The sequence below is a fragment of the Pleurodeles waltl genome, chromosome 1_2 (genome assembly GCF_031143425.1).
Source record: "Pleurodeles waltl isolate 20211129_DDA chromosome 1_2, aPleWal1.hap1.20221129, whole genome shotgun sequence".
Lineage (NCBI taxonomy): Eukaryota > Metazoa > Chordata > Amphibia > Caudata > Salamandridae > Pleurodeles > Pleurodeles waltl.
The window spans coordinates 1,232,416,621-1,232,438,144 of NC_090437.1; the positions used below are offsets into that span (position 1 = coordinate 1,232,416,621).

General features: G+C 46.7%; 1 protein-coding gene across 2 annotated transcripts in view; it reads left to right on the plus strand.

Moving 5' to 3' along the window:
- Nucleotides 1-21,524, plus strand: part of RMND5A (required for meiotic nuclear division 5 homolog A) — a 371,570-nt gene that overhangs the window by 245,422 nt on the left and 104,624 nt on the right. For both annotated transcript variants that reach the window (XM_069204434.1, XM_069204441.1), the window contains 2 exons: nt 565-730; nt 2,140-2,242. In XM_069204434.1, coding sequence (XP_069060535.1) covers nt 565-730; nt 2,140-2,242 — 269 coding nt within the window. The remainder of the gene's footprint in view (nt 1-564; nt 731-2,139; nt 2,243-21,524) is intronic.

A 21,524-nucleotide genomic window follows, 5' to 3' on the forward strand; every position in this document is an offset into this window, starting at 1 on the left:
TACGAAACATTTTCGGACAGACCTATGTGGGTTTTCTCACTAGCTATATATAAAACCGTAATGGATGTACATACCCCACCATTGGAGAACAATGGAATAAAACTCATTGTAGTAAGTAACTCATACTTATTATTCTGTCATCCACACACCTTTACGTGTAAATGCATATTATTCCAAAAGAGCATTTATTGATTACTTTTAGTAATGTAGATTTGTGCTATATATCTATCTATATGTACTTCCACATCACTGGTCTTCCTAATCTGTTTTTAATTATTAGCATTATTCTTCTATTTCTAAATGCCTTAAATACCAACTATTAATGTTTCATTGTCTCACATGGTGATACTCCTTTCCATTGACTGTTATCTGCTGTTGCACTTAAAGCAGTGTTAATGTATGTGTGAGGTGGACAACAAATTGTGTTTCTTCTTAAAATAATATATTTTTTACTCATTCTAAAATTACATTTGCGATATTAATCTGCCCTGGGAATTATCAGTTATTCTGAGTGCCATTGCTTAGGTATGTATTTATTATATATTTTTTTTGTGTTCTTTCCAGATATACAGGTTTTGATGGGAAGCCTGGTGTACCTGCGACAAGGTATAGAGAACTCGCCGTACGTTCATCTGCTGGATGCAAACCAATGGGCAGACATTTGTGACATCTTTACTAGGGACGCCTGTGCTCTCCTGGGTCTCTCAGTTGAATCACCTCTCAGTGTTAGGTATAAGTTGTTCCAGTTAAACGGACACTGTGGCAACCTTTTTCCATCTAAATAGAGTTGGAAGTCTATTTAAAAAGGGTAAAATGTTGGGCCATTGCTGTTTGTTTCCTGATTACACCACGAACATCGGTGAACTGCACATTTTGCTTGGTGTATGTTTTTTTTGTTTGCTTACAGATGTGAATAGCTTTCCACAAGTGATGCTTCTTGAAAAGACTTATTGGGGTACCAAATAACAGAAAATGCTTTCACACCAAGCAGCTATTTTGGTTGTGGAAGGTCAGGATGGGTTTATCGTGAATGAAGCTTTGCAACAGGAAAGGGTATCGGCCATCTTCTGGGACGATCGGATCCCTTACTTGCTTTCCTATCCTTTGTTTAGTCATTTTATTTGATGAGTTTGAAGACGGCGACTAGAGCTACTGTGATGCAAGCTTTGGGTGGTTATTTGCAAATTTCAAGTGAGTTGGTTCATCACTAGTCAGTTGTGGTATGTATTCATGAAACCTAGCTGATGAGGACGCTGAAGACTTTATGCCACTGGAATTGAGGTACCTCACCTTGCGTACATACCTGTATTGTGCTTATGGTAGCAGAAAGGTGCTTCTTTGACTTAAATGGAGAGAGTATTGCAAAGCAGCCTTTACTGGCTCAGCCGCGCACACCCCTTACCTCCCCTGTGACATTCTTACCTTAGCTACAGTGTACTTGGATCACTTTCAACTAGGATAGGTCTTAAGGCATCATCCAGAGTGTGACACTGATTTAGTCTCCTGACAGCTCCTGCAACGTGATCGTATTCACAGGACTTTTTTTTCAAATCTATACAACATAACATCGCCCCTGCTCTCCTATGTGTCTTGTTACATTTTTAGCCAATTTGAAGACATCTTATTTGTTGAAGTCTATGCCCCTTGCTTGTTTTGTTGCCTTTTAGACCTCTCCCGAAATCCTTCACTCCTTGTGGTAATGGTTGTTCCAAGTGTGTGTTTTTGTGCTTGGCTGAACTGACCCCAAGCTGCTCTCTCTAGCCAAACCGTCTATCATGACGTTCAGCTCCTGTGACCGATCTTTGCATCTTCTGTGTACCTATCATAGCATGTTATTAGCAGGATTTAGCACCTAAAACCAGCAAGTAGTATTTGGCACAGTTGCTGATGTACCCTGGATTTTCTGTCTGGTCTTTGAGTGGGTAGTTTGTTTTGGTTCTTGCATTTCTCTAAGAAAAATGTTGCTGTGGTAAACCTAACAACATGCATTTGTTTTACTTTGAACAAGGTCGCAGTGCAATTTTGTATTTGTTGCTGCTTAGAATAAACAAAGTTGTTTGAGGCTGTCTCTGTTTAAGCTGTTTACTGTAAATGAAATTGGCATTACAGCCTTCACTTATGTCACATACATTTTTCTAGTTTTTCTGCAGGCTGCGTAGCACTGCCAGCTCTCATTAATATCAAAGCGGTGATAGAACAACGGCAATGCACTGGAGTGTGGAACCAGAAAGATGAGTTGCCTGTAAGTATATGCATCAGTCTAAACAGCTGCTGTCTTATTTATGTTAATTGTAAGAGGACTCTGCTTTCACTACGTTTCCTCTCGGAACCTCTACCATTCCGCAAGTTTTTTGTTTCGGTTACTAATGCTAATTCAATCAGTTGTCAATTTTTCTGTTGCAGTTTCTGCCTTTCAAAATCTGTTTAGGAAATTAGAATTCAATATGCATCAGCAGTCTGCCTATCAAGTGTCTGTTTGCAGTTTTTTCATCACTGCTAGTCTGGTGAGAAATATCCCTTGCCGTGGCAAAATTTCAAGGTACCATGCCATCCCTTGAGTTACCTTCAGTGATATGATAGCACCCCACGAATATTCAGAATTGCCCCCTCAATGGGGGTATAAAGGATATATTCACAGGACCTCAAATATCTAGAACACAGGCTTGGTCCAATACAGTCTCACACCTAAAACATGCACTCTTGGGGAACTCCTGTACCCTAAGATAACGAAGATCAACTTTAGAAAAACATTGCAAAACTGAAAGCTCAAGAACAAGAAATACCAAAGGAACCTTTTTGTCATGGACCATCATGTGCCCTTCAGTTTTAAAAAGAACTGTGTGCCCTAAAACTGGTTGATGGTGTTAATTATCTCATATTTCACCCTCAGCTGTCACAGGAACCATATTGAGATTTTGTGTCTCTGGGCAGCAACACTTTTTAAATGACTTGTATGGTCGGCCTTCTTGCCAAGTTAATCAGCCGAAGTCTGGGGACATGTGGGCTGTCTGACCAAAGAAATGGAGGCTGGACTTCATGGTAGCTGCTCTTATCACTCTTTTTCTTTGTTGTTGGACAACGCCACCAAATTGACCGGTTTATTTAAATGCAGCCAAAACAGGAACAGTACAAGTTGATCTAACACCCACTGCATCAAAAACATGTCTAAAAACCAGATGAGGACTTAAAAAAAATTTGACCTGCAGTCAGTCATAGAAGTACATTTTAACAAATTTTTAAAAAGCAATTTAACAGTTAGGGATGTCTTCTGTACCTCTTTGAGGGTGGTGGAATCTTACTAACTATCTGGTTGTCCAGGGGATATGATGTTTAAGAATTCTACTTGTTCTGCAAAACAAAATTAATTTTTCCCTTTTGGTGTCAAGCAATAAGGTGACAAATTATAGCAGGGTTTTCACTACATCAGAAGTCTTATAATAGCCTCTCTCTTTGTGTTAGGATCCGGCTATTTTGGCACCTTTTCACAGGAGGCCGTGAATAGGTGATTAGCAGTAGTGCTTTGGTTGGAATGCTTCTGAATCTGTGCACACCTACAGATGATCCTGTGTAATGGTATGCATGATCTCTTCTCCAATACCTTCCCCCACCGGAAGAGGATGGAAATTTATTACTGACAAGGATAGGAGTAAAACACTTCATTATGTTGACAAAAGAGGATTCGGGAGTGTGAATTGCAGTCTCGGCAGATTTTCGCATGAGCAAAAATATGCATTTATATTTGCTTATACAACAATGGAATTCACAAATGTTTGCTAGGAGTACGAAGTCTAGGCCTCCTCCTGTAAACTCTTGTGAATTCCCGAAAGTGGTAAATTCATACCAGTGCCAGGTCATTTACTAAGCAGTACGGTTGCCCGTTTCTTTAAAAAAAAAAAAAATAAATAAAAAAAAAAAATACATATATATATATATATATAATGGCAGCCATTTGTAGGTGAGGTGATTCTCCTAACAATAGACGGTGTAAAGTTTTCTTCTTTTTATACATACATTCTGCCACTATTTGCTTTAAATCCCTTAGCTATAGTTTAGCCTGTGTTAAACTACGTTTGATACGTTTTATTGCTTTTGTTTTTTTAAGTTTATACTTCAGTAGGAAAAGAAGAATGTATTTCAGTGATCTTCCTTATGTCTTACCTTTCTTGGAATTAATAAATACCAGGTAGGCTGGTAGAATACTGGTCAGTTGGCAAACCTAACCTTCAGGTGCTCTTGTGACTTCATTTAGAGTTGGGCCCCTAATTTATTTTCATGTTGCTAATACTGGTTTACATCAGCAGATCTTAACGTTTTGTCTTCTGTGGACGTGCACAGAATCATTAGTGGCATCCAGGGACTCCCACTGAGTCATTTTTAGATGCTATAAACTACCAAAAGTCACAACTTCAACCATTACAAGTACAACCATATTTAGGTGCTATCCTAAATACTCAACTAGCTCTAGCGTATCCAGATACACAAAGGATACAAGCTTTCCAAAATCTAATTTCACTTAAACAACCAAATCAACAATACACTTCAAGATTTGTCATGAAAATCCTAGGACTTATGGCATCTTGCATTGCAATAGTTCCACACGCAAGATGAAACATGAGGCCCTTACAACAGTGCCTTGCACAACAATGGTCACAGGCACACAGTCAACTTCAAGATCTAGGCCCTCATTTCAACCCTGGTGGTCGGTGACCGCCAGGTGAAATGTGACAGTATTACCGCCAACAGGCAGGGGGTACTAAACTGCGTATTTTGACCGTGGCGAAAGCGCCATGGTCATACTGCCGGGACCGGCGGAATACCGCCATGGTGGTCCCGGCGGTCGTAAGCCGCCAGGGCAGCGCTGCTGGCAGGGGAATTTCGACTCCCCTTACCACCAGCCTTTCCATGGCGGTGAACACTGCCATGGAAAGACTGGTGGTAAGGGGACTCGTGGTGCCCCTGGGGGCCCCTGCCCATGCACTTGGGATGGGCAGTGCAGGGGCCCCCAGGCACAGCCCCATTGCGCAATCCACTGCCCGAATTATGGCCAGTGGATTGCGCGATGGGTACTGCTACACCCGCCGCACGGCCACATTGCCGCCGGCTCCATTAGGAGCTGGCTGCAATGTTATGGCCCTGCTCCCTGCTGGGCCGGCGGGCAGACACTCTGTTTCCGTCCGCCGGCCCAGCAGGGATGTCCAAATGCGGCCGGTGGGTTCCTGGCCGCATAGGCGGCGGACTGGCGGTCGAGGCCGACCCCCAATGTTGTAATGAGGGCCCTAGTGTTGATAGACCGCCAAACAAATGTCCCTTCAGTGGTGGAATTGCAGCAATTTAATCAAAGGGTGGTCGTTTCAAGACCCTGTGACTCAAACCATAATTACAACAGATGCATCAATGATTGGTTGGGGAGCTCACTTAAACGTATTCAAGGACAATGGGATGTCTAACAGAAACAGCTACACATAAACCACTTAGAGTTATTAGCTGTGTTTGTGGCCGTCAAAGCCTTTCAACCTCTTCCCACACAGAAGAATGTTCTTACAAAGACAGACAACATGACAACCATGTATTATCTCAACAAACAGAGAGGGACACATTCATCCCGGCTGTCCCTTCTAGCCCCAAAAATTGAAAATGGGCAATTCACAATCAAATTAATCTGTTAGCACAGTACATTCCAGGGATAGACAATCAGTTGGCAGATTTCCTCAGCAGAAATCACCAACAAACACACGAATGGGAGATTCATCCTCAAGTATTTCAAAAGTACTTTCAAAAGTGGAGAACACCAAACATAGATCTATTCGCAACAAGCGAAAACACAAAATACCAAAACTTCGCATCCAGACACCCACATCCCCTATCCAAAGGCAATGCTCTGTGGATCAGTTGGTCAGAGATATTTACTTACGCTTTCCCCCCTCTCCCACTCCTTCCATTTCTGGTCAACAAGTTGCGTCAAATTTCACTCAACATGATATTCATAGCACCAACATGGGCACGTCAGCCATGGTACACAACACTACTAGTACCGCACTCCAAACTCCCATGCAGACCGGATCTGTTAACACAAAACAAAGGCCAAATCAGACATTCAAACCCCAATGCGCTCAATCTAGCAATTTGGCTCCTGAAGTCATAGAATTTGGATATTTACAACCAGCAAGAAAACCCACTACTAGACAGTGCTACGCAAACAAATGGAAAAGATTTGTCTATTACTGTCAATCTAAAAATATAGATCCTCTTACAGCATCAATACAAGATATTGTATGCTATTTACTTCATTCGCTAAAATCAAATTGAGTGTTTTCCTCAATAAAAATACACCTTACTGCAATATCTGCATATTTGGTGGAATCTGCATATTCACAAACTATTCAACATAGTTCTTTATTTAGAGTTCCTGTCATTAAAGCTTTCATGGAAGGCCTAAAACGCATCATTCCACCAAATGTGCCCTTCAAAGCACACCAGTGGCTTGATGAGGCTACCCCTCCCAAGCCAGTTACACCTATTTCCAAAGGGAGAGGGTGTTCCCTCCCTCTCCCAAAGGAAATCCTTTGTTCTGCCTTCCTGGGCTTGATTAGATCAAGCAGCAGGAGGGCAGAAACCTGTCTGAGGGGTGACTGCAGCTTGGCCTGCCCGGAAAACCCTGTAAGACTGGTTGCAGCAATGCTTGGGGGTCCTCTAAGGAGCCCCCAAAGTGCATGGAATCATACTTCCAGTACTTGCAAAAGTGTTGGGGTATGATTCCGACATGTTTGATACCAAACATGCCCAGTTTCGGAGTTACAGTTCCCCTGCCCATCACCACCCCATCGGCGGTGCTCAAAGCTCCTCCAGAGGGTCCCTGGGTTCTGCCATCTTGTTTCCAAGGTTGGCAGGAAAATCTGGGAGCATTTGAGTGGCCAGGCATGTGATGTCAGAGCCACCTCCTGTTAAGTACTTGGCTAGGTGACCAATCCCCTTTTCAGGGCTTTTTGGGATCTCTCGCTTGGGTGGGGTCCTCAGATTCAGCTTGAGAGACTCCAGCAGGATTCCTCTGCAACCTCCACTTTGACTTCTGGCCACTGGAACTGCGACTTGACCCTCCAGGAACCGGCAAAGCTGCAATCTACGAAGAAGACTCTTCTGCAACTTTGTTTCCACAGCTCATGCCAGCTTTGCACTATTTACCCAGCCGTGCATCCTCAGAAGATAGCAACTCTTAAGCCTGCACAAGAAGAAGGAATCTCCCTTCATCTTCCCCTCATCCTGAGCTGCGTGGATCCTGCATCATGGGTGGTGGTCCGGAGTAGTCCAAGGGACAGGGTGCTGTCTCCTCTCCTCAGGAAATCCTTTGTTCTGCCTTCCCCTGTCTGAGCTGGTCAAGCAGCAGGAGGGCAGAAACCTGTCTGAGGGGTGGCAGCAGCATGGGCTGCCCATAGACCCTGAAAGACTGGTAGGAACAATACTAGGGCTCCTCTAAGGAGCACCCAGAGTGCATGGAATCATACCACCAATACTTGCATTAGTATTTGGGTATGATTCCGACATGTTTGACACCAAACATGCCCAGGTACGGATGTAGCTGGATCACCAGTGGCCTGTGGCCAGTACACGGGTGAAATGGCTTCCCCGCACTTATGAAGTCTAGTGCATTGAAACTGGAGTTCATAGGGGAACCTCTGCTCATGCAGAGGTGCCCTCACACACAGGAACCTGCACCCTGCTCTTTGCGCTGGAAGGGACTACAATAGGGGTGATTTATGGTGACCTGATGTAGTGACCCATGGTGAAAGGGTGCATGCACCTTTTCATGCAGGGAGCAATGGCAGGCCAGCAGACCCATTGTGCATGGCCTTCCGTGGTTGGCATAATACATGCTGCAGCCCATGGGGGAATCCAGGGTGTCCCAGTGCCCCGAGTACCTAAGTTCATATAATGGGGGCTTTTAAGGGGACACCAGTATGCCAGATGTGGAGTGCATAAAGGTGCAAGGCAACCAAATGTGGAGGGAGAGAGCAGAATCACTGGGGTACTGGTTAGCAGGGTCCCAATGAAAACAGTCTAAGCACACAGGCAAAAAGTTGGGGTAACCATGCCAAAAAGAGTACTTTGGTACACCTGCTGCCCAGCAACCGGCTGCACTGGGAAGAATCTGAAAATGAATGGATCCTTCAGGGACGCACACAGTCCCTCAGAGCTTCACATTAAATATCAGGATGAGGACGACGAGGGGTATGACCAGCAGGATTATAGCAAACTCTATGAGCATTATGACTATCCCCAACCAAGACTTGACACAATACAAATGCCTATGTTCCTCCGCAGATTTCCACTCTCTGCCCATGATCATCCACAGCAGCCTCTGTAACCTCAGCCTTTTTCTCTGGCCGCTCCTAGGGACATTCCTCCTCCAGCAACACCTAGGCTGACACCTACCTCACCGATAACTGCACCTCCCAGAGAGGATGATACCTCCTCAGTAGAAGAGGGAGAGTTTATAGTTCCTCAACATCTTCACGATGAATGGGCTGATTATTAAGCCCCTATACCATGTACTTCACCTTCTCATCCATCAGACTCCTCCCCTGAGGACATCAGGGGTTTCCATAACTTGATGGACTAGGCTGCAACGAGTTTTCACCTGCCAACTTCCGTTTCTCAAACTGACTGTTTCCTTTGATTTCAAAGAGCAGGCTGTAGGAGGCTGGCTCGGTTTATGGTATACACCTTTGGTGTGGAACCCTATACTGAGTCCAGGCAACCCTTAGTGATAGTGAATAGGTGTCCAGAGAGCAGAAGCTATTGAGGCGTAGCTGGGGCGAGCAGCTAAAGCGTATCCAGGAGGAATGTAAAGCGCTTGCAATACCACAGTAATTAGACACTAACTTAGGCACAAGAAAGAACCACACAAGTGATGCAAAAATAAAGGATACTTTATTACAGCACTACTCCTAAACTGACATTGGTATATGTCCCTTTTGGAGATATTACATACAATTATACACATAAAACAACCATCAGAAATAGCATAGAAATATACAGGGTCCTAGGAAAGGGCCAAACCATATACTAAAAAAGTGGAATGTGAAAGTGGGTCTCCAGCCAAGGTAAGTGTGGTGGCTAGCTAGGGGCTGGAAAACCAGAGGTAAGTACAGCAAGTGACCCCAGCTACCCAGAGTAAGTCGGTTACCCACCCTGTTGTCACACAGAGAGTAATGGTTAGAGTATGTGGAATTCAAACCTTTCCCAGTGGACCCCGAGGAAACCATCAGGCCAGAGGATGGCTGGAGAGTGCCCATACCCCAGGATACCAGAAGATGGGGACACCTACACCAGGGACCCGATGCAGAGGGGACTCTCTGAAGACTATGGATTCCTCTGATTGTCCAGCTGCTATTACGACCAGTGGACCAGGCTGGTGGATTTAAGGGATAGATTACTGTAGGAAGTTGGCTCTGTATGCACTATTTAAAAGTAAGGAATAGTATGCACAGAGTCCAAGGGTTCCCCTTAGAGGTAAGATAGTGGCAAAATGAGATAATACTAATGCTCTATTTTGTGGTAGTGTGGTCGAGCAGTAGGCTTATCAAAGGAGTAGTGTTAAGCATTTGTTGTACATACACACAGGCAATAAATGAGGAACACACACTCAGAGACAAATCCAGGCCAATAGGTTTTGTTATAGAAAAATATATTTTCTTAGTTTATTTTAAGAACCACAGGTTCAAATTCTACATGTAATATCTCATTTGAAAGGTATTGCAGGTAAGTACTTTAGGAACTTTGAATAATCACAGTAGCATATATACTTTTTACATAAAACACAATAAGCGGACACTTAGTGCAATTTTCACAGTTCCTGGGGGAGGTAAAGTAATGTTAGTTTTTGCAGGTAAGTAAACCACCTACGAGGTTAAGATTGGGGTCCAAGGTAGCCCACCGTTGGGGGTTCAGAGCAACCCCAAAGTCACCACACCAGCAGCTCCGGGCCGGTCAGGTGCAGAGTTCAAAGTGGTGCCCAACAAGTCCACACAGAAAGTACACCCTCAGCAGCGCGGGGGCGGCCGGGTGCAGTGTGCAAACAAGCGTCGGGTTCGCAATGTAAATCAATGGGAGACCAAGGGGTCTCTTCAGCGGTGCAGGCAGGCAAGGGGGGGGCTCCTCGGGGTAGCCACCACCTGGGCAAGGGAGAGGGCCTCCTGGGGGTCACTCCTGCACTGAAGTTCCGATCCTTCAGGTGCTGGGGGCTGCGGGTGCAGGGTCTTTTCCAGCCGTCGGGATTTTAGAGTCAGGCAGTCGCGGTCAGGGGGAGCCTCGGGATTCCCTCTGCAGGCGTCGCTGTGGGGGCTCAGGGGGGACAACTTTGGTTACTCACAGTCTTGGAGTCGCCGGAGGGTCCTCCCTGTAGCGTTGTTTCTCCACCAGTCGAGTCGGGGTCGCCGGGTGCAGTGTTGCAAGTCTCACGCTTCTTGCGGGGATTGCAGGGGTCTTTAAATCTGCTCCTCTGAAACAAAGTTGCAGTCTTTTTGGAGCAGGGCCGCTGTCCTCAGGAGTTTCTTGTTCCTCTTGAAGCAGGGCAGTCCTCTGAGGATTCAGAGGTCGCTGGTCCTGGAGAAAGCGTCGCTGGAGCAGGTTTCTTTAGAAGGCAGGAGACAGGCCGGTAGGACTGGGGCCAAAGCAGTTGGTGTCTTCTTTCTTCTTCTGCAGGGGTTTTCAGCTCAGCAGTCGTCTTCTTCGGTAAGTTGCAGGAATCTAAATTCTTAGGTTCAGGGAAGCCCTTAAATACTAAATTTAAGGGCGTGTTTAGGTCTGGGGGGGGGGTAGTAGCCAATGGCTACTAGCCCTGAGGGTGGGTACACCCTCTTTGTGCCTCCTCCCAAGAGGAGGGGGTCACATTCCTATCCCTAGTGGGGGAATCCTCCATCTGCAAGATGGAGGATTTCTAAAAGTCAGTCACCTCAGCTCAGGACACCTTAGGGGCTGTCCTGACTGGCCAGTGACTCCTCCTTGTTTTTCTCATTATCTCTCCTGGACTTGCCGCCAGAAGTGGGGGCTGTGTCCAGGGGGCGGGCATCTCCACTAGCTGGAGTGCCCTGGGGCATTGTAACACGAAGCTTGAGCCTTTGAAGCTCACTGCTAGGTGTTACAGTTCCTGCAGGGGGGATGTGTGAAGCACCTCCACCCAGAGCAGGCTATGTTTCTGTCCTCAGAGAGCACAAAGACTCTCACCGCATGGGGTCAGAAACTCGTCTCTCAGCAGCAGGCTGGCACAGACCAGTCAGTCCTGCACTGAACAATTGGGTAAAATACAGGGGGTATCTCTAAGATGCCCTCTGTGTGCATTTTTTAATAAATCCAACACTGACATCAGTGTGGGTTTATTATTCTGAGAAGTTTGGTACCAAACTTCCCAGTATTCAGTGTAGCCATTATGGAGCTGTGGAGTTCGTTTTTGACAGACTCCCAGACCATATACTCTTATGACTACCCTGCACTTACAATGTCTAAGGTTTTGCTTAGACACTGTAGGGGCATAGTGCTCATGCACCTATGCCCTCACCTGTGGTATAGTGCACCCTGCCTTAGGGCTGTAAGGCCTGTTAGAGGGGTGACTTACCTATGCCATAGGCAGTTTGAGGTTGGCTTGGCACCCTGAGGGGAGTGCCATGTCGACTTAGTCATTTTCTCCCCACCAGCACACACAAGCTGGCAAGCAGTGTGTCTGTGCTGAGTGAGGGGTCCCTAGGGTGGCATAAGACATGCTGCAGCCCTTAGAGACCTTCCCTGGCATCAGGGCCCTTGGTACCACGGGTACCAGTTACAAGGGACTTACCTGGATGCCAGGGTGTGCCAATTGTGGAAACAATGGTACATTTTAGGTGAAAGAACACTGGTGCTGGGGCCTGGTTAGCAGGATCCCAGCACACTTCTCAGTCAAGTCAGCATTAGTATCAGGCAAAAAGTGGGGGGTAACTGCAACAGGGAGCCATTTCTTTACAATTACAGACATAGAGGACCTGAAAATAAGGGACAGAGACCAGCACCCAAGGAGGTGCCCAGGTGGTGCAGGTAGCAATACCCACCCTCCTGAAGATGGAGTTCCTTCAAGTCGGTGGAAGAAGTCCAGCTGTGGGATGCATGAGGTGCTGAAGATCCCAGGAGTCTCATATGAGCTGTCCCTTGATTGTCACTGGATTGCAGGAGGGTCAGTAACCAGCCAGGTCACCAACAATCACTGGCAAGTACAAATACATGTTACAGAAGGACTTGCAAAGTATTGGACCAGCAAGGTTTAGGAGACTCTACTGAGGAGGGGAGTCGGAGCTGGCCCTCAGCACACAGGAAGGCCAACGGAAGTCGATGGAGCCCCCACAAGTAACCCACAGGCGCCGGACACAGGGAATCACAATAAGGCCTTACCAACCCAGGAAAACAGAAGTCCCACGTCGCAAGAGTTGCAAGACAGGAGCTGATCTTCAGTTTGCAGAGTGCTGGGGGCCAGGGCTTCTTGGAGCCTGAAGATCTCTGTGAGGAAGAGTTAACAAGCCTTGGGAAGAGCAAAAGTCACTGTGCACAGGTGTGCCAGTCCAGTGGCAGGAGCAAAGGCCAACAGTCTCCCAACTTGGATGGAAGGCCAGCAGGACCCAAGGGAGGCCACAGACTCATCACCTCTTTTGCAGGATCTTCAGATGTCTGTGTACAGCAGACCCCATCAGCCGGTCGAATCTGTCTTGCGGTGCCTGCGGATACAGAGGAGGGACTCCTTCCCTCCAAGGGAGATTCCTTTGTGCTCCCTGGTGCAAACCGAATACTTGAGGATGCACAGCCTTATATGTTGCAGAATTGTTGCAGGATCCGGAGAAACAATGTTGCATTGGGAGCCTTCCCAACAGAAGCAGACCTGTTCGGTTCCAACCAAGACCAGCAACAGATCCAGAGGCCAGGAGCAGATGTTATCATGCAGAGTTCCTTGAAGAATCTCCTTTGATGAATCAGAGGACCTGCCCATGAAGCAGCCCTTAAATAACTCTAAAAGGGCAGTGGTCACTCTGTGCAGTGACTCACCTATCAGAGGGGGTCGGGGACATCACCTACCTGGCCCAACCAACCAGATGCTCCCAGGGGCCTCTGCACATCTTATTTTCAAGAACGCAGAATCAGATGGCCACCTGGCAGAGCTTTGGGAACCTCCCTGGGGGAGGAGCTGGACAGGGGGGTGGTCACTCCCCTGTCCTTTGTGCAGTTTCACGCTAGAACAGGCACCGGGGGTTCCTGAATTGGTGCAAAATGGATAATGCAAGGAGGGCATCAAATGTGCCCTTCAAAGCAGTCTGGTGATGCTCAGAGGCCACCCCACCCCAGCTGTTAGACACCTATTACACAAAGAGAGGTGGCCACATCTCTCCCTTTGTTCTACTCCTCCGGCCTGAGCCTGGTTCACCAGCATTAGATGCAGAACAGTGTCTAGGTTCAGCAGCAGCACGGGCTAGCAGTTGAACCCTGTAAGGCTGCACAGGCAGAACTGGAGGATCCCCTAGGGAACACCGAGAGTACATGGCATCACGCAACTAACACGGGAATCAGTGTTTTTGTATGGCTCAATCATGTTTGATACCAGACAGGTCTAGGTTCGGACTAGCCATTATGTGGTTGGACCACTCGCTTTGACCAGTGCCCACTACATACCTTAAGATGGCTTCCCTGCACTTAGTCCAGGAACTGGCCTGGGGTCTATAGGCATACCCTGCTCATGCAGGGGTGCCCTCACACTGAGAGACTGCACCCTGCCCTCAGGCTGAAGGGCCTACCAGAGGGGTGACTTATAATGTCTAATATCATAATAATGTGTTCCTTTAGCAATTGATGAAATCCCTGTAGGAACCAATTCCTAAGGCTGAATTGAAGTTCCTTACATGGAAAGTTGCAATCTTACTTGCTCTCAGATCCACCAGAAGAGTCAGTGAGATATAATTCAAGAACCCTTTTGCCCCTCCAAACAAATTTGTCCTCCTCAGACAACATCTGAGGTTCATTCCAAAGGTTTTGTCACACTTCTATCTTAATGAACTTGTCATACTTCGAACATTTTTCCAAGCCGCTCTACACCAGCTGAAAGGACTGTTCACACGTTAGACATCAAGCAGTGTCTGAAATTCTTTCTCCATGTGCTAAACACTCGCAGAAAAGACCAGCTGCTAATCTCTTATAGCCCAGGTCGTCAAGGGACAGCAGTGACAAAGGCCATGATAGCATGGTGGATCTAAACAACCCTCCAGTTTTGCTACTCGAACGCCAACAGACCATGGACTTCGCTGGTATCCCACTAGAGAAAATATGCTGAGCTGCAACATGAGAGTACTCACTTCACTACGCAGCACTACTGCCTAGAGTCAGCACAATGCAGTGACTTGGCTGTGGGACAGGCTGTACTACATCTATTTCATTAGGTGAGCCTCTTTCTTAATACAAGTTTCTTATTCATATTCATTCTTATTTTAATTGTATTTGTTTATCCAAATATTAAAGTATAAATGTTTGCAGTTTTAAAGTTATTTACAGTACATTTTATATATGTAAAATGTATGTTATATTGGCTAATATATTACAGTTGTTTCCCTTACCTACCATCCGCTAAGGGTATTTGGAGTTATCTGTAATAATGCTTGCTATTCTGATTCAAGAATGTGGATTTTTGAAAGATGCAATACTAGATAAGAAAATAAGTTATCTGTAACTGCAGTTATCCAGTATTTGTATCTTTCATAGTCACATGCAGCCTACCCTCCTCCTCTTATCTTTTTTTATTTTATTTTCACTCTCGTCCTTGAAAATCTGAGGGAAAGAGCTCCTCTTGGGGAGTATTCTAGAGGGTGCTGGCGCCTGATTGGTCATAGCTCAAGTTTTGTCCTTTTTCAGAAAGGACATAAATAAGCTATTAAACTGATGGCCCACTGCCATTGTAGCCTATTATGGCTCTTACATAGTCCTTTCATAAGGTACCTTGGGACTCCCATGTGAATCTATGAAAGATACCAATACTGGATAACTGCGGTTACAGTACAATTTGCTAACAGATGGAGCTTATTTTCTTATTTTCTTTCTTGGCAAGCTGTCAGTTTTGTTTCTGATGGCTTTGTAGGAGCTGATCTTGAAGATGACCCTGGCCTGGAGGGCAGGAGTGTAGTTTCTCCAGCATTGGGGTGATGTGGCTGGACTTAATGGTACAAAAGAGTTCCTGGTTGGTTTTATGGATTTGAAGAAAGGTTGGGCAGTGCAGAAGCGGACTATCTCCAGATGGGTGGTGCTATGCATTAAGATCTGCTATACAGTAGCCAAAAATCAACCCCCTGAGGATTTGCATGCTCTTTCAACTCGAGCTACAGCTGTGACCACTGCGTTAGCACACAGAGTTCTAGTTCTTGAAATCTGTCAGGCAGCAATGTGGGTGTTTCTGTACATGTTCGCCAAACACTACTGCCTTGACAGTCAGGTCTGTAGAATGGGTGCTTTGCCCGTTCGATTCTGCAGCGCTTTCTAGTATGATCTTGGTTTGCAGGGCCAACTTCAGGGATGGTATTGCTTGGGTACCTAGTCAGAGACAAGGAATCTGCTACTAGAAGTCTCTATCAGATAAAGTTACTTACTTTCAGTGACTTCTTATCTGGTAGAGACACATACTAGTTGCATATTCTTTACCGACCTACCCATCCTCCCGGCACTACGAATTAATTTCTAGGGGCAGAAACTCCTCTTTCAGGGCCCTAGGTTTGACACACAAGTAGTCAGTGTTCTTCATGGCTCTGCCCTTCTGGCGTGGAAAGTCGTGAAAAGAAACTGACGTCCGCCCATTGTGGTGGCGTCTATGTAGGACCCGCAGTGTCGTATCTGGTGCGAACGACAACGTCTATGGACGCAGAGCTGATTGACGCCACTTAACAGCACACAGGGGTAGTGTTAGAAAATTCGCCAGATCAAGCTGATGCCTGGGGCAAATTCAAAGATAAGGAATCTGCAACTAGAATGTCTCTTCCAGATAAGGTGTTACTGAAGCTAAGTAACTTTTTCTTTCAGCAGGCTCACAAAGGTCATGAACCTTTAGATTTAAATTACTTAGATGTTCTGTTAGGTTGGGACAGTCATAAGAAATAAAACAAATTCAGCAATATATTGTTTTCTTAAGCCCATTAAGCCTAGTCCTTAACCCAGGACGGCATGGTGCACAAGACATTGAGTCCTAAGTGAATTTTATCAATTGAAAGCAGGCAAGAGCAGTATATATTTTAAGGTACGGTCGATAATGACAGATACTGTCTTACCTAATGAGAGTAGGCTTAAAGAAAAATGAGACCAAGGCTTAGGCTATGCCACTCAAACCAAAGGTCTTTAGCAGCCTCAGCAACAGAATGTGATGGCCTACTGAATCAAAATCTGTCAACAAATTCAGTAGTGATTTCTTAATGTCCAGAGTTTCAACCCAGAACAGTTTCTTCCTTGACCACTCAGACCAGGAGAAAGCCTTACCAGCTATTATCTCAAAGCACTGGAAGTTATGTGCTACAGCAATAGTAGACCATGCGCCAGGCTCTTCAGGATGATGCACCCAGTGGGCAGGATTGAAATAGGATGAAATTATATTAGTCATAAGTTAGAGGATATATATCCAAAATATTGTGATGACATGTTGAGCGAGCTTGTGGGCAGACTTGTAATATAGTCAGGCTACTGCAGGAGCTTTATAAACTGCTTGAAAATTTCAAAAGTATTATCTCCCCTATTTATTAACTCAAGATAGTAGTCTTTTGAAGGATAGCAGCCTGGGTATAGAGCATGCCTTTCACAAACTCATGAGTGGCCAGCAACCCTTTCCCGATTCCCTTAATTTGAATGTTAACCACTTCTTTTAGTGATCAGTTAAGGAAGAATTGCTGGCACAAGTGCATCCAAAGTTGCTTGATGATTCCAGAGTGCTTTTGGGTACCCTTATGACAATTTTTCACTCTATGCAAGTATGCTAAAATGAAAGCCAGCACTCCTTTATCCACAAATGATTGATGTATCTTATTACCACAAATGTTGTACACCTATGCACGATAAAATGTCAAGGCTCTCCCTGTCATGTCTCTTCGTTGTAATTTATGGAACTTGAAAATCTAGTCACTTAATAGGATGAAAAGACCGCCCTGGAGAATACTTTCTGCAGTCCAGATATCACTGCAGTGTGGAACACCGGGCTGCCACCACTGGCAAGTACATGTACCTAGGATGTTTTTATGTTTCCCAATTTTTCAGGAAACGTTTGTAGGAAGTTGGCTCTGTATGCACTATTTCAAAGTAAGGAATAGTATGCACAGAGTCCAAGGGTTCCCCTTAGAGGTAAGATAGTGGCAAAAAGAGATAATACCAATGCTCTATTTTGTGGTAGTGTGGTTGAGCAGTAGGCTTATCAAAGGAGTAGTGTTAAGCATTTGTTGTACATACACAAGCAATAAATGAGGAACACTGTAAGAAAATGCCTCCTTGGCATGGTTGCCCCCTGACTTTTTGCCTTTGCTGATGCTATGTTTACAATTGAAAGTGTGCTGAGGCCTGCTAACCAGGCCCCAGCACCAGTGTTCTTTCCCTAACCTGTACTTTTGTATCCACAATTGGCAGACCCTGGCATCCAGATAAGTCCCTTGTAACTGGTACTTCTAGTACCAAGGGCCCTGATGCCAAGGAAGGTCTCTAAGGGCTGCAGCATGTCTTATGCCACCCTGGAGACCTCTCACTCAGCACAGACACACTGCTTGCCAGCTTGTGTGTGCTAGTGAGGACAAAACGAGTAAGTCGACATGGGACTCCCCTCAGGGTGCCATGCCAGCCTCTCACTGCCTATGCAGTATAGGTAAGACACCCCTCTAGCAGGCCTTACAGCCCTAAGGCAGGGTGCACTATACCATAGGTGAGGGTACCAGTGCATGAGCATGGTACCCCTACAGTGTCTAAACAAAACCTTAGACATTGTAAGTGCAGGGTAGCCATAAGAGTATATGGTCTGGGAGTCTGTCAAACACGAACTCCACAGCACCATAATGGCTACACTGAAAACTGGGAAGTTTGGTATCAAACTTCTCAGCACAATAAATGCACACTGATGCCAGTGTACATTTTATTGTAAAATACACCACAGAGGGCACCTTAGAGGTGCCCCCTGAAACTTAACCGACTATCTGTGTAGGCTGACTAGTTTTAGCAGCCTGCCACAAACCGAGACATGTTGCTGGCCCCATGGGGAGAGTGCCTTTGTCACTCTGAGGCCAGTAACAAAGCCTGCACTGGGTGGAGATGCTAACACCTCTCCCAGGCAGGAATTGTCACACCTGGCGGTGAGCCTCAAAGGCTCACCTCCTTTGTGCCAACCCAGCAGGACACTCCAGCTAGTGGAGTTGCCCGCCCCCTCCGGCCAGGCCCCACTTTTGGCGGCAAGGCCGGAGAAAATAATGAGAATAACAAGGAGGAGTCACTGGCCAGTCAGGACAGCCCCTAAGGTGTCCTGAGCTGAGGTGACTCTAACTTTTAGAAATCCTCCATCTTGCAGATGGAGGATTCCCCCAATAGGGTTAGGATTGTGACCCCCTCCCCTTGGGAGGAGGCACAAAGAGGGTGTACCCACCCTCAGGGCTAGTAGCCATTGGCTACTAACCCCCCAGACCTAAACACGCCCTTAAATTTAGTATTTAAGGGCTACCCTGACCCCTAGAAAATTAGATTCCTGCAACTACAAGAAGAAGGACTGCCTAGCTGAAAACCCCTGCAGAGGAAGACCAGAAGACGACAACTGCCTTGGCTCCAGAAACTCACCGGCCTGTCTCCTGCCTTCCAAAGATCCTGCTCCAGCGACGCCTTCCAAAGGGACCAGCGACCTCGACATCCTCTGAGGACTGCCCCTGCTTCGAAAAGACAAGAAACTCCCGAGGACAGCGGACCTGCTCCAAGAAAAGCTGCAACTTTGTTTCCAGCAGCTTTAAAGAACCCTGCAAGCTCCCCGCAAGAAGCGTGAGACTTGCAACACTGCACCCGGCGACCCCGACTCGGCTGGTGGCGATCCAACACCTCAGGAGGGACCCCCGGACTACTCTGATACTGTGAGTACCAAAACCTGTCCCCCCTGAGCCCCCACAGCGCCGCCTGCAGAGGGAATCCCGAGGCTTCCCCTGACCGCGACTCTTTGAACCTAAAGTCCCGACGCCTGGGAGAGACCCTGCACCCGCAGCCCCCAGGACCTGAAGGACCGGACTTTCACTGGAGAAGTGACCCCCAGGAGTCCCTCTCCCTTGCCCAAGTGGAGGTTTCCCCGAGGAATCCCCCCCTTGCCTGCCTGCAGCGCTGAAGAGATCCCGAGATCTCTCATAGACTAACATTGAAAACCCGACGCTTGTTTCTACACTGCACCCGGCCGCCCCCGCGCTGCTGAGGGTGAAATTTCTGTGTGGACTTGTGTCCCCCCCGGTGCCCTACAAAACCCCCCTGGTCTGCCCTCCGAAGACGCGGGTACTTACCTGCAAGCAGACCGGAACCGGGGCACCCCCTTCTCTCCATTCTAGCCTATGTGTTTTGGGCACCACTTTGAACTCTGCACCTGACCGGCCCTGAGCTACTGGTGTGGTGACTTTGGGGTTGCTCTGAACCCCCAACGGTGGGCTACCTTGGACCAAGAACTGAACCCTGTAAGTGTCTTACTTACCTGGTAAAACTAACCAAAACTTACCTCCCCTAGGAACTGTGAAAATTGCACTAAGTGTCCACTTTTAAAACAGCTATTTGTCAATAACTTGAAAAGTATACATGCAATTTTTATGATTTAAAGTTCCTAAAGTACTTACCTGCAATACCTTTCAAATGAGATATTACATGTAGAATTTGAACCTGTGGTTCTTAAAATAAACTAAGAAAAGATATTTTTCTATATAAAAACCTATTGGCTGGATTTGTCTCTGAGTGTGTGTACCTCATTTATTGTCTATGTGTATGTACAACAAATGCTTAACACTACTCCTTGGATAAGCCTACTGCTCGACCACACTACCACAAAATAGAGCATTAGTATTATCTCTTTTTACCACTATTTTACCTCTAAGGGGAACCCTTGGACTCTGTGCATGCTATTCCTTACTTTGAAATAGCACATACAGAGCCAACTTCCTACAAACACAAACTCCAAGACAATTCCAGGCCAATAGGTTTTTGTATAGAAAAATATATTTTCTTAGTTTATTTTAAGAACCACAGGTTCAAATTCTACATGTAATACTTCAAAGGAAAGGTATTGCAGGTAAGTACTTTAGGAACTTTGAATAATCACTATAGCATATATACTTTTCAAATAAATCACATATAGCTATTTTAAAACTAGACACAGTGCAATTTTCACAGTTCCTAGGGGGAGTAAGAGTTTTAGTTCTTGCAGGTAAGTAAACCACCTACGGGGTTCAAGTTTGGGTCCAAGATAGCCCACCATGGGGGGTTCAGACCAACCCCAAAGTTACCACACCAGCAGCTCGGGGCCGGTCAGGTGCAGAGTTCAAAGTGGTGCCCAAAACGCATAGGCTTCAATGGAGAAGGGGGTGCCCCGGTTCCAGTCTGCCAGCAGGTAAGTACCCGCGTCTTCGGAGGGCAGACCAGGAGGGTTTTGTAGGGCACCGGGGGGGACACAAGTTAGCACAGAAAGTACACCCTCCGCAGCACGGGGGCAGCCGGGTGCAGTGTTCAAACACGCGTCGGGTTTGTAGTTGAAATCAATGGGAGACCAAGGGGTCTCTTCAGCGATGCAGGCAAGGGGGGAGGGGGAGCTCCTCGGGGTAGCCACCACCTGGGCAAGGGAGAGGGCCTCCTGGGGTCACTCCTGCACTGGAGTTCCGATCTTTCAGGTCCTGGGGGCTGCGGGTGCAGTCTCTTTACCAGGCGTCGGGATCTGGGAGTCAGGCAGTCGCGGTCAGGGGGAGCCTCGGGATTCCCTCTGCAGGCGTCGCTGTGGGGGCTCAGGGGGTGCAACTCTGGCTACTCACGGTCTCGCAGTCGCCGGGGAGTCCTCCCTGAAGTGTTTGTTCTCCACAAGTCGAGCCGGGGGCGTCGGGTGCAGAGTAGCAAGTCTCATGCTTCCGGCGGGAAACGCAGTTGTTTGAAAGTTTCTCCTTTTGAAACAAAGTTGCAGTCTTGGATGAACAGAGCCGCTGTCCTCGGGAGTTCTTGGTCCTTCTAGAGCAGGGCAGTCCTCTGAGGATTCAGAGGTCGCGGGTCCCTGGGGAAAGCGTCGCTGGAGCAGTGTCTTTAGAAGGGAGGGAGACAGGCCGGTAGAGCTGGGGCCAAAGCAGTTGGTGTCTCCGTCTTCTCTGCAGGGTTTTTCAGCTTAGCAGTCCTCTTCTTCTTAGTTTGCAGGAATCTGAGTTCCTAGGTTCTGGGGAGCCCCTAAATACTGAATTTAGGGGTGTGTTTAGGTCTGGGATGGCAGGAGCCAATGGCTACTGTCCTTGAGGGTGGCTACACCCTCTTTGTGC